General features: G+C 49.1%; 1 protein-coding gene across 1 annotated transcript in view; it reads right to left on the reverse strand.

Annotated features, from left to right (window-relative positions):
• cfap54 (cilia and flagella associated 54) overlaps positions 1 to 13,088 on the reverse strand; it is a 211,481-nt gene that overhangs the window by 86,906 nt on the left and 111,487 nt on the right. Inside the window, exon 20 of the mRNA XM_078234599.1 lies at positions 9,853 to 9,974. Coding sequence (XP_078090725.1) covers positions 9,853 to 9,974 — 122 coding nt within the window. The remainder of the gene's footprint in view (positions 1 to 9,852; positions 9,975 to 13,088) is intronic.

Below are 13,088 nucleotides of genomic sequence, written 5' to 3' on the forward strand. Positions count from 1 at the left end.
AAGGCGGCCTTCGCGACACACGACAGCGCAGAGTCGCGGAGCAGAAACTGATAGCCAGGTTCCGCACACACAAGGACGGCCTCAACCGGGATATTGGGTTTATGTCACACTATTTCACATAAATATTTCTGCTTTTTTCCTCCTGAGTCTTTATCATGCGATCCTAGAATCAGAATTTATGTCACACTATTTGTAACTCCCACAGTTGCGTGGACCTGCAGAGTTTCACTGGCTGTCTTGTCTGGAGACAATACACATCTTTTTAGCCTGTCTTGATGCTCTCTCCACTCCCATTGTTTTGTTTCTTAAAGACTGGATTAGTTGTAAGTATTCGCATTCCAACCATTATTCATGTAAATTGAGTCTGTGTCTTATAAGTTCTGTTTGTGAACAGAATTCCCACTCACCTGAAGAAGGGGCTCAGAGCCTCGAAAGCTTGTGTGGCTTTTGCTACCAAATAAACCTGTTGGACTTTAACCTGGTGTTGTTAAACTTCTTACTGTGTTTACCCCAGTCCAACGCCGGCATCTCCACATCAGGTTATTGGAGTCAGTGGAGGCAAGGCAGAACACTCTCTTCCCTCCAGCAGGATACTGTCCCAGAAGAAGGGATGGAAAAACACAGCCTGGGAGGTGGTGGCAGCATGCGTTAATGCCAGGTCACTGGCCAGAACCAGAAAGCAGTGCTCAAAAAACTGAATGACCTAATCCGAGTCGCAAAAGTGAGTGTTTAACTTCATCTAGCATCCTACCCCTAAATGACCCCCAAATCCCCCCCGACCCTAGCACCCTGCATGCTTTCAGCCCTAACCCCCCCAAGCAACTCCCTTCTCTTTCCCCAAGACTATCACAACCCTTGCCCTCTGAGGGCCACCTCCTGAAACCCTGCAGGACTCAAGCCATCAGATTTTACACGGCTCCTTATGTCCTCACAGGAGAAGAATATCCATAATCGCCGGGAGGGGGCGCTGTGCCTGAGATTCGGGTCTTCACCCCCTTTGAGGAGCGGGCGCTGGAGCTTGTGGGGGAGGAGGGGATGCGGACCGTTAGCGACAGCATGGTTGGGCTGGAGCAAAGAAGTGAGGAACTGCCAATCCTCCTCCTGTTGGAGAAATTTCATGTAAGTTGCATGCAGCCCAGATTCCTCTCCCTCCCTTGCCCTTAATCTTGTGTCCTGTGTTGCAGGAAGGGACCCCGATGCACCTGGGTCACCTGGCATCCCAGCCCCGACAGCTGCTCCCACCCATCCTGCCCCTGACATCTCAGAACACTCTGCGGAGGAAGCTGATGAAGGGACCTCTGAGGCCGGCACCAGTTTTGCATCAGCTTCCACCTCACAACTCACCATCCTAGAGATTCTCACATTGGTGGGCCAAGTTAGTGGCGAGGCATCTGGGTCACGCTCTAGTGCGGACGACACATCTGCTGATATACATAGGGTGGAGGAGGGAACGTCTGAGGCCTGCCGGAGGCGAGGACTCAGCGAGCCCCAGGCTACATGCTGGGCCTCTGAGATCACTTCTCCCTCAGCTGCTGGAGATGCAGCAATAGAGCTGTCCCATGGAATGACCTAGGGGGCCCACAGGAACCCCAAGGGAAGAGGAAGGGCTCGAGCCCATGCAGGGGCCTTCCAGCCAGGAGACTGTGGCTGTGGCTACATCTTCTGACTCCTCCCTTCCTGACACCGGGGCATCTCAGGGGCAGCAGGATGAGGGTTTCATGGATATGTCCCAGACATCTGGAAGCCAGCCAGGGCCCTCAAGGTCCAGGCCCTTAAGAGGACAATCGCCAAGGGCATCACAGGAACGCGGTAGGCAGTTAGCTACCCCCACCTCCAATGTACATCCTGGGGAGACACCGAGACATAGTGGTCGGCCACGTGAGATAAAGGAGTTGTAGTGGCACTATGGTGACAACACTGGGTAGATAGAATATTTAGGCACTTTAAAGTCTCAGGTACACAAGTTTTTAGATTATCACTTATTTTAAAAGACTATTATTGGCAACAATAAATGTTTTTCACCCCACACCTGTGACTAGCTTGTCTCTACTCGGAATGATGATCTACTCGAACTCAATGATCGCCGGAGCGACCCTACATGTCGATGTCAGTGAGGGAGGCCACTCAACGCACTGTCACTGAGAAAATCAAGGCACTCAAATAATTCACTGGCTACAGCATGGTGACATGCATTGGTAGCGACTTACAACATCTGCCATGGCATCCCCAGAACCCATGAGAGATTCCGTCCCCCCCATACCCCACCCACCCCAGGGCCCTGCATGGGGGTTTAGTGCCCCCTTATCCACCACCTAGACGTGGGCCCAGGTGCCAGTTTGCATGCAGAGCTCAGGCAGGAGTCAGGCTACTTTGCACCATGGCGCATAGCGAGTCATCATCACCCTCCTGCCTGCTGCCACAGAAACTCGCTAACACTGCGTACCCAGGCCCAACGCTCTGCTGTTACAATGTTGCAGGAGATTGTAGGACTCCAAAGGGGGGTGGGGAGGAACATGCAGCAATACAGGCCCCTAGTGACCAAACCGCATGGTAATCAGGGCCTCCCTCGCATCCTGATCGATCCTTGCTGCCGCCAGCCTTCCAGTGCCTGGGTGGTGTTACTCAACATTGTCCTCCTCCTCTCCCTCTTCCTCTTCCTCCTCCTCCTCCTGCTGGTCACCTCTTCCCCAGTGACGTCCGGCTGGTCAGCCTCCCTGTCCTCCTTCTCCAAAAGGTCTCCTCGCTGCTGCGCCAGTTTGTGTAGGGCACAGCAGGCCACCACAATGCGGGATGATATCACGGGACTATATTGGAGAGCCCCGCCAGAGTGGTCCAGGCACCTGAAAAGCATTTTGAGGAGCCCTGTGCACCGCTCCACTATGGAGCGGGCGGCAATGTGGGCCTCATTATACCAGGTCGCCGCCTCAGTCTCAAGCCTCCGCACAGACGTCATCAGCCAAGTCCGAAGTGGGTATCCCATGTCCCTCACGAGCCATCCCCTCAGCCTGGGCTTCTCCTCAAAGTCCTCCCGGAAATCAGTACTCTTCAAAATAAAACTTCCTCGCACGTTGCAGGGGTGTATGGCACAGACATGCATGATGTCCAGCTGGTGGTCACACACCAATTGTACATTTATTTGTGGACGGATGGTTGGGAAATGCCGCAAAGGTCCCCACTGGCGGTCTGGAAGGACTGGGTGGCGTAAAGGTTAAAGGTGGTCGTCACTTTCACAGCCAGTGGGAGTGGGTGCCAGGTCCTGCAATGAATGGCACAGGTGTTGCACTGTCTCCTTTTGGAGCCAAAGCTGTCGGCGGTACGCAATATCTGACAGTTGCTCGAAGGACACTCGCATGCGGAACTGCCGGGATCTCCGCTCCCCCCTTCTCCTGCCCCTTCCCCTTGGTGTGAATGGTGGCCATGTCCTGCCTTCGGAGCCCGTTTGGGGGGAAGTGGGGGGGCGGGAGAGGGTGGATTTGGGGATGGGGAAGAGACAGATGGAGAGGTTAGAGAACTCAGCTCATCACAGCCCAGCAGCGCATTCACCCCATACCGCGCCCCCGAGACTCCCAGCAACACACATTCCCCATACCCCCCAACAGAACCCCAGCAACACACATTCCCATAACCTCCCACAGAACCCCAGCAACACACATTCCCCATACCCCCCCACAGACCCCAGCAACACACACTCCCCATACCCCCCCACAGACCCCCAGCGACACACACTACCCATACCCCCCCACAGACCCTCAGCGACACACACTACCCATATCCTCCCAGAGACCCCCAGCAACACACACTCCCCATACCCCCCCACACACCCAAAGTAACAGACACTCCCCATACCTCCCCCCCCCCACCGCCCACAGACCCCAGCAACACACACTCCCCATACATTTGACAAGGTGCCGCACCAAAGACTGCTACATAAGATAAAGGTGCACAGTGAGACTGAGTAGACTGGGGCTATGCTCACTGGAATTCAGAAGAATGAGGGGAGATCTTATAGAAACATATAAGATTATGAAGGGAATAGATAAGATAGAAGCAGGGAAGATGTTTCCACTGGCGGGTGAAAGTAGAACTCGGGGGCATGGCCTCAAAATAAGGGGAAGCAGATTTAGGACTGAGTTGAGGAGGAACTTCTTCACACAAAGGGTTGTGAATCTGTGGAATTCCCTGCCCAGTGAAGCAGTTGAGGCTACCTCATTGAATGTTTTTAAGGCAAGGATAGATAAATTTTTGAACAGTAAAGGAATTAAGGGTTATGGTGAGCGGGCGGGTAAGTGGAGCTGAGTCCACAAAAATCAGCCATGATCTTATTGAATGGCGGAGCAGGCTCGAGGGGCCAGATGGCCTACTCCTGCTGCTAGTTCTTATGTTCTTATACCCCGCCCTCCCCTCCAGACCCTCAGCAACACACAGTCCCCATACCCCCCCACAGACCCCCAGCAACACACACTCCTCATACCCCCCCCCACACACCCCCAGCAACACACGCTCCCCATACCCCCACACAGACCCCCAGCAACACACACTCCCCATACCTCCCCACAGACCCCCAGCAACACACACTCTCCATACCCCCTCCAGAAACCCCCAGTAACACACACTCCCCATACTCCTCTGCAGACCCCCAGCAACATGCACTCCCCATACCCCCCCGCAGACTCCCTGCAACACACACCCCCGGCAACACACATCCCCCATATCCCCCCCGCAGACTCCCTGCAACACACACCCCCAGCAACACACAACCCCCATACCCACCACACATCCAAAGCAACACACACTCTGCATACCCCCCCCCCACAGACCCTCAGCGACACATACTCCCCATACCCTCCCAGAAACCTCCAGCAACACACACTCTCCAAATCCCCCCACAGACCACCAGCAACACACACCCCCCAGACCCCCCACACATCCAAAGCAACACACACTCCCCATACCCCCCAACAGGGCCTCAGCAACACACGCTCCCCATATCCCCCCACAGACCCCCAGCAACACACACCCCCCATACCCTCCCCACAGATCCCAGAATGGCAACACGGCCCCCCCTGCCATCTCCCCCACTCACAACTGCCTCTCTGAGCACTGCCACCTCAGAGAGTTTCCCACTCATCCCCCGCCAGCAATATTGTTTGCTGCTGCCTGCACTAGGACCCAGAGTTAGCGCTAAGACCCGATGTCAGTGCTCTGAGTCGGGTCCGTGCTTAGAGTCCAAAGTTGGAACCTGTGAACAACAACAACCGCCCCCCCGCCCCCCGCATTTCCAGGCCCTCCCGACCCGAAATGCAACATGGCCACCCCAACCCTTTCTGAGCAGTACGGAGCAGTTTGACAGCAGAGACGTACCTCCTCACTCACCCTCACTGCTCAAGCACCTGAATACGACTTTTATACAGGAGGTGTATTCCTGACCAATCCGGATGCAGCAAACGAGGTGGTTAAGGCAGGCGAGCTGGGACAATTGGGAGTGAAGCTCGCTGATTATATTGTGATGAATGCAAAAACATGCAAATTAACATTTCGCCCGTTTTGGACGGGAGCCCGAGTGCATTGATATTTTGGGACTGGACATGAAAACAGGCACCATTCCCACTCGTTGCTTCACACCCAATTTTATAACATTTTGCCGCTGCAAAACGGGCACGGTGAGATCGTAAAATTCTGCCCATTGAATCCAACAGACCTTGCTCAAATCAAGTATTCTACCCAACATGATACAACTCTACAAGCACAGTAAGAAGTGTTATAGAATCACATAATCCAGAAAAGACCATTCAGCCCATCGAGCCTGCACCGATAGGTGAGAAACACCTAACCTAGCTACCTAATTCCATTGACCAGCACTTGGCCCATAGCCTTGAATGTTATGACGTGTCAAGTGCTCATTCAGGTACTTTTTAAAGGACGTGAGGTAACCCACCTCCTCCACCCTCCCAGGCAGTGCAAGCCAGAACGTTGCCATCTTCTGGGTAAAAAGGTTTTTCCTCACATCCCCCCTAAACTCCTGCCCCTCACCTTGAACTTGTGTCCTCTCGTGACTAAGCCTTCAAATAAGGGGAATTCCTACTCTCTTTCATCAATGTCTATGCCCCTCATAATCTTGTACATCTCGGTCAAGTCGCCCCTCAGTCTTCTCTGCTCCAATGAAAACAATCCAAGCCTACTCAACCTCTCTTCATAACTTAAATGCACCCTCTCCAGTGCAATCACGTCTTTCCTATAATGTGGTGACCAGAACTGCACACAGTACTCCAGCTGTGGCCTCACCAAAGTTTGATACAACGCCAACATGACCTCCCTGCTTTTGTAATCTATGCCTCGATTGCTAATGGCAAGTGTCCTCATATGTCTTTTTCACCACTCTACTAACATGCCCTTCCGCCTTCAGAGATCTATGGACAAACACGGCAAGGTCCCTTTGTTCCTCAGAACTTCCTAGTGGCAGGCCATTCATTGAATATTTCCTTGTCAAATTACTCCTTCTAAAGTGTATCCCATCTCACTTTTCAGGGTTAAATTCCATCAGCCACTTACCTGCCCAGTTGACCATCTTGTCTTTTTTTCCTGAGGCCCAAGACACTCAGCCTCACTGTTAACCACCTGGCCAATCTTTGAGGCAACCACAAACTTACTAATCCTGTCCCCCTACACATAGCCATCTATGTTGTATATATAAATTACAAATAATAGGGCAGAGGGAGGGGACACTAATTTGGCGGGGGAGGGGGGCGGTGGTGGGGAACACAGGCTGTTAGCATAATAAGGGCACAGCATCATACCGTCAAACAATCAAGTCAGAGGGAGTAAGTAGAGATGTATTAAGTTTCAAGGGAGTAAGGCAACACTGGATGGCCTCTACTTTACTGCCAGGCTTACTGCAGGTAAAACAGATGAGTTAAGGGTGATGAGTGACATGTGGAATTGTGATATGGGAAGAGAGGTGGTTGAGTGAGGGGCAGGATTGGCAACTCAGCATTCAATAGAATCTTCAGGCAAGGCAGAGGAGAGGATAAAAGAGGAGGAGGCATTGCATTATTAGTTAGGGAGACAATTACTGCAGCACAGCTCCAGGGACCTGGGTTCGATTCCCAGCTTGGGTCACTGTCTGTGTGGAGTTTGCACATTCTCCTTGTGTCTGCATGGGTTTCCTCCGGGTGCTCCAGTTTCCTCCCACAGTCCAAAGATGTGCGGGTTAGGTTGATTGGCCATGCTAAAATTGCCCCTTAGAGTCCTGAGATGCATAGATTAGAGGGATTAGTGGGTAAATATGAAGGGATATGGGGGTAGGGCCTGGGTGGGATTGTGATCGGTGCAGACTCGATGGGCCGAATGGCCTCTTTCTGCACTGTAGGGTTTCTATGATTCTATGATTCATTGAAAGCTATGTGGCGAGAGTTTAGGAATAAAAAGGGACAGCCACGTTGCTAGCTGTTTATTATAGATAGTCAATGAGAAATTGAGAAGCAAATGTATACACGTTTGTGGAGGTGTGTATTAGTAATAATAAGGTAATTAGAATGGGTGGTTTGAACTTTCCCAATATTAAATGAGATACATATAGTATTAAGGTTTGGATGGAGTGGATTTCTTAAAAAGTGTACAGGAGAACTTTTAAAATTAAAATATAGAGGGTTTAACAAGGGAAGGAGCTGCATTGGACCTAATTCTGGGGAATGAAGCAGACAGATGGTTGAGGTGGTGGTGGGGGAGCATTTTAATGATAGCGATCACAACTTGGTATAATTTAAGCTTGTTATAAGACAAAGAAATCAACAAATTGCAAAAAAAACTTTTGGATTGGGGGAGAGAAGATTTGAGTAAAATCAGGCAGGATCTGCTACTGGGGAAATCTAACAGAAGAGCAGTGGGGGGCATTCAAAAAGGAAATGGAAGGGGTACAAGCCCAGCATGTTCCCTCGAGGGTGAAAGGAAGGAATAACAAGACCAGAAAACCATGGATGACCAGAGATATTCAGGATACGATGAGAACAGAAAGAAAGATTTTTAGCAGGTATAAGGGGAGCAAATCAATGGAGGCATTAATTAAGTACAGAAAATGCAGGGTGGAGCTTAAGAAAGCAATTAGCAAAGCAAAGAGGGGATATGAGAAAACTCTGGCTGGTAAAAGTAGGGAAAATCCAAAGATATTCCATAAGCACATCAACATAGAACAAAGAACAGTACAGTACAGTACAGGCCCTTCGGCCCACGATGTTGTGCCAAACCAGTCAATGGGAAAAGGATGAACAGAGAAATAGTAGGGCCCATTAGGGACAAGGGGGCAATATGTGGGTGATGCCAGAGAACATCAGTAGATTGTTGAGTGAACACTTCACATCCACCTTCACCCAAGAGGAGGAGGACAAAGGTATGGAATTCAGAGAGAGAGACTGTGAGGTTCTTGAGAAAATTAACATAGGGGAGGACAAGGTATTGGAGGGGTTGGCAGGTCTGAAAGTGGACAAATCTCCATTTCCAGATAAATTGTGCCCCAGGCTGCTGTGGGAGGCAAGGGAGAAGATTGCAGAGGCTTTGACCCAAATACTTAATTCCTCCCTGGTCGCGGGGGAGGTGCTAGCGGACTGGAGAACAGCGAATGTGATTCCACTTTTAAGAAGGGTTCTGGAGATAAACCAGGGAACCACAGACCAGTGATTCTCATGTCAGTGATAGGGAAACTATTGGAGAAAATTCTGAAGGAGAACATCTATCTCCATTTGGAGAGGCAAGGCTTGGTCAGGGATAGCCAGCATGGCTTCATCAGTGGGAAGTTTAGCCTAACAAATTTGATTGAACTTGTTGAGGAGGTGAGCAGGTGTGTAGATGAGGGTAGTGCAGTTGATTTAGTTTATATGGATTGCAGCAAAGCCTTTGACAAGTTCCCACATGGGAGACTAATAAAGAAGGTCAATGCACATGGGATACAGGACAATTTGATAAAGTGGATTCAAAATTGGCTCAGTTGTAGGAAACAGAGGGTGAAGACAGAAGGTTGCTTTAGTGACTGGGAAATCCTGAGTAAATAAAACTAGCCTCCAGCATTTCATCCTTCACTGCTTGGTAATCTAATTTTGATACCATTTATTTGAAAAGCCTTCTTCCAGTGTTCAGCAGCAATTAAGTGAACATTCAAGAGTGAGACACCTAGCCCAATGTCAAGTGTGGGCATTTGATCAAATATTAGCCCAAAAATGCCATGCAGCCTGCTTAAATAGGACAAGTAGGTCATTTAAGTTGTAGTCAGCTGCTTAACGATCCTTTGTGTGTCCATTCCTAGTGCAAATCCTTTGCCAAGATGTTGTTAAATCAGTACTTCAACACAAGACTCCACCTTGGCAACCTCAGAGGCTCTTTCCCATCTGAAGCATTCCAGGGGAAAATCACCTGAGATCTTTGAGAAAAGGTTTATGTTATACGTGTTAGCTTATTGAAGATCAATCACCGGTCTGAAATTTAACAGAACTATGTAGGAAAGGACAAAAAGAACTATATTCATTTGCATTCTTCACATCCACCTAAGTCCAAAAGTGCTCCACTAACTCGGAGCTACCTCTTAATTGTAGTCATTGTTGTTTTGCAAGGAATCTGCTGGCCAGTTTGTGCACAAAACACATTTATAATGGACTGTCAGCTAAAACAGTTTTTCTAAATCTCAGTTAGACCCCCATTCTTAATGATTAACATTAAGTTATACAGTTTTAACTGAATACTATAACAATGGCATATGTTCGCAGTAACAACAGAATAGACATTGAATTTTCTGAATGTCTTTCAACAAAATCAACAAAGAATTGATGGATTTTGAAGTAATGCTTTCTCTGTATTAGCAACAATTACCTCGAGAAGGTGATATTTGGAAGATTGATCTTGCTCCTTGCTGTAAAAAAACATCGCTTTTTGGATTAGAAATACAGCCTTCAACAAGTTGTTCTTCTTGACTTTCTTAATGATGTCTTCCTCTAATTGGACAAAAATGAAAAGATATTACACAATAACTAAAAGCATTACAACCCAGTCATGAACCTATTTTTAAAAATTTCAGAGGCATCCTGAATTGTACCTAACTTACCTTCCAGATTTCTATCAAAAAGCTAAACAATGGCTACAGTACTTACAATTACCACTTAGGTATCTATGTATTAAGGTGAAGCAACATAACTAATTAAGAGTCATTTACAACACAGATAAGAGAATTTTGCCCGTTAGGTCTATGTCAGTTCTCCATTGAGCAATCCAGTCAGTCCCATTCTCCTGTTCTATCCCCGTTGCCCGACAAGTTTATTTCCTTCAAGTGCCTCTCCAATTGCCTTTTGAAATCATTGACCATCTGTGCTTCCACCACCCTCATGGGCAGCAAGTTTCAGGTCATTTGCACCCACTGAGTAAAAAAGTTATTTCTTACATTTACTCTGCTTCTCTTGGCAAAAACTTTAAATCTGTGCCCCGAGTCCTTGTGTCATCAGCTAATAGGATAGTTTTTTCTTGTCGACCTGATCTAAACCCCAACAAGTGGTGGATGCTGGGACAATCAGTAAATTTGAGGAGTTAGACAGATTTTTAATTGGTAATGGGTTGAAGGGTTATGGGGAGAAGGCAGGAAAATGGGGATGAAGAGCATATCAGCCATGATCAAATGACAGAGCAGACTCAATGGGCCGAATGGCCTAATTCTGCTCCTATATCTTATGCACTTATGAACTAAACCGATCATAGTCTTGCTTCAAATCACCCTCAATATTCTTTGCTCCCCAAGAGGAACTGCACCAGTTTCTCCAAGCTAGCCTCATAGCTAAAATGCCCCTTCCGTTCTTTAGAACAATTCTGGTAAATATCCTGTGCATGGTGACCAGAACTGGATGCAATATGCAAGTTGTGGCCTAACCAGAGCGTTATAAAGGTTCAGCATAACTTATCTGTGTTTGTACTCAATCCCACTATATATATGAAGCATAAGGTCCATATGTTTTGTTAACCACTCTCTCAATATGTCCTGCCATCTTCAAAGATCCTGCAACACACACTCCCCATACTCCACCACAGACCCCAGCAGCACACACTCCTCATACCCCACCACAGACCCCCAGCAAATCACACTCCCCATACATCCCACAGACGCCCAGCAACACACACTCCCCATACCCTCCCCCACACACCCCCAGCAACATACACTCCCCATACCTCACCATAGACCCCCAGCAACACACACTTCCCATACGCCACCTCAGACCCCCAGCAACACACACTCCATATACCCCCCCACACATACCCCCAGCAACACACACTCCCCATACCCCATCACAGACCCTCAGCAACACACACTCCCCATAACCCCCCCCCCCCCCAGATCCCCAGCAACACACACTCCCCATACCTCCCCCACAGACCTCCGGCAACACACACTCCCCAGACCCCACCACAGACCCCCAGCAACACACACTCCCCATAGCACCCCCACAGACCCCCAGCAACACACACTCCCCATACCTCCCCCACAGACCTCCGGCAACACACACTCCCCAGACCCCACCACAGACGCCCAGCAACACACACTCCCCATAGCGCCCCCACAGATCCCAGAATGGCAGTACAGCACCCCACATTACATCCCCCCCTCCCCTGCACTCACAAATACACACCCAGAACCCATGCAGTAGTGGTCACAGCCAGTGCTGCTTGACAAGTCCTGAGGCTGCAAAACTGCCACCTCAGAGAGTTTCTGGCCCATCCCCCACCAGCAGCAGTGCTTGTTGCTGCCAGCACTAGGACCCAGAGTCAGCGCTAAGAGCCGAGGTCAGTGCTCTGAGTCGGGTCCATACTGAGAGTCCAAAGTCAGATCCTGTGAACAACAGCAACCACCCCCCTCTTCCCCCGCACACTCGCAGGCTCACCCTCCCGATCCACATCACAACATGGCCACCACTATATGTTACATTGCAAAATACATCTTGTCAGTCTGAAGACAGGGTTGGGAGGGGTATTTGGGGAAGGGGAGAGACAGATGGAGAGGTTAAAGAACTCAGCTCAACCCCAGCCTTTTGAAAATTCAGGCATACTATATTTAATGGTTCCTTTTATCTACCGTACCAGTTACATCCTCAAAAGACTCAGACTGACTAGTTCTAATCATGCTATGCTTTTCTAACTGCATTGCTCATTACAGATTCCAGCATTTTCTCAACAACTGGTGTTAGGCTAACTGACTTGCAGTTCACTGTTCACTGATTTCTATCTGCCTCATTTTTTGAAAAGGGGTGTAACATTTGCCATCTTCCAATCTAGAGGGCCATTCCTGAAGCTAAGGAATTCTGAAAAATTAGAGCCAGCAGCACTTCCACTGTGTCTGCAGCTATCTTTATTAGAACCCTAGGGTGTAGGCCATTGGGTCCAGGGATGTGTTGGATTTTAATCACTTAGGTTTCTCATCTCTGCTGATATTAATTTCCCCAAATTCCTCATTCTTCTTAGCCTCTAGAACATAAGAACATAAGAAATAGGAGCAGGGGTAGGCCATCTAGCCCCTCGAGCCTGCCCCGCCATTCAATAAGACCATGGCTGATCTGACGTGGATCAGTACCACTTACCTGCCTGATCCCCATAACCCTTAATTCCCTTACCGATCAGGAATCCATCCATCCGCGCTTTAAACATATTCAGCGAGGTAGCCTCCACCACCTCAGTGGGCAGAGAATTCCAGAGATTCACCACCCTCTGGGAGAAGAAGTTCCTCCTCAACTCTGTCTTAAACCGACCCCCCTTTATTTTGAGGCTGTGTCCTCTAGTTTTAACTTCCTTACTAAGTGGAAAGAATCTCTCCGCCTCCACCCTATCCAGCCCCCGCATTATCTTATAAGTCTCCATAAGATCCCCCCTCATCCTTCTAAACTCCAACGAGTACAAACCCAATCTCCTCAGCCTCTCCTCATAATCCAAACCCCTCATCTCCGGTATCAACCTGGTGAACCTTCTCTGCACTCCCTCCAATGCCAATATATCCTTCCTCATATAAGGGGACCAATACTGCACACAGTATTCCAGCTGCGGCCTCACCAATGCCCTGTACAGGTGCATCAAGA

This window comes from Mustelus asterias, chromosome 19 (assembly GCF_964213995.1).
Source record: "Mustelus asterias chromosome 19, sMusAst1.hap1.1, whole genome shotgun sequence".
Lineage (NCBI taxonomy): Eukaryota > Metazoa > Chordata > Chondrichthyes > Carcharhiniformes > Triakidae > Mustelus > Mustelus asterias.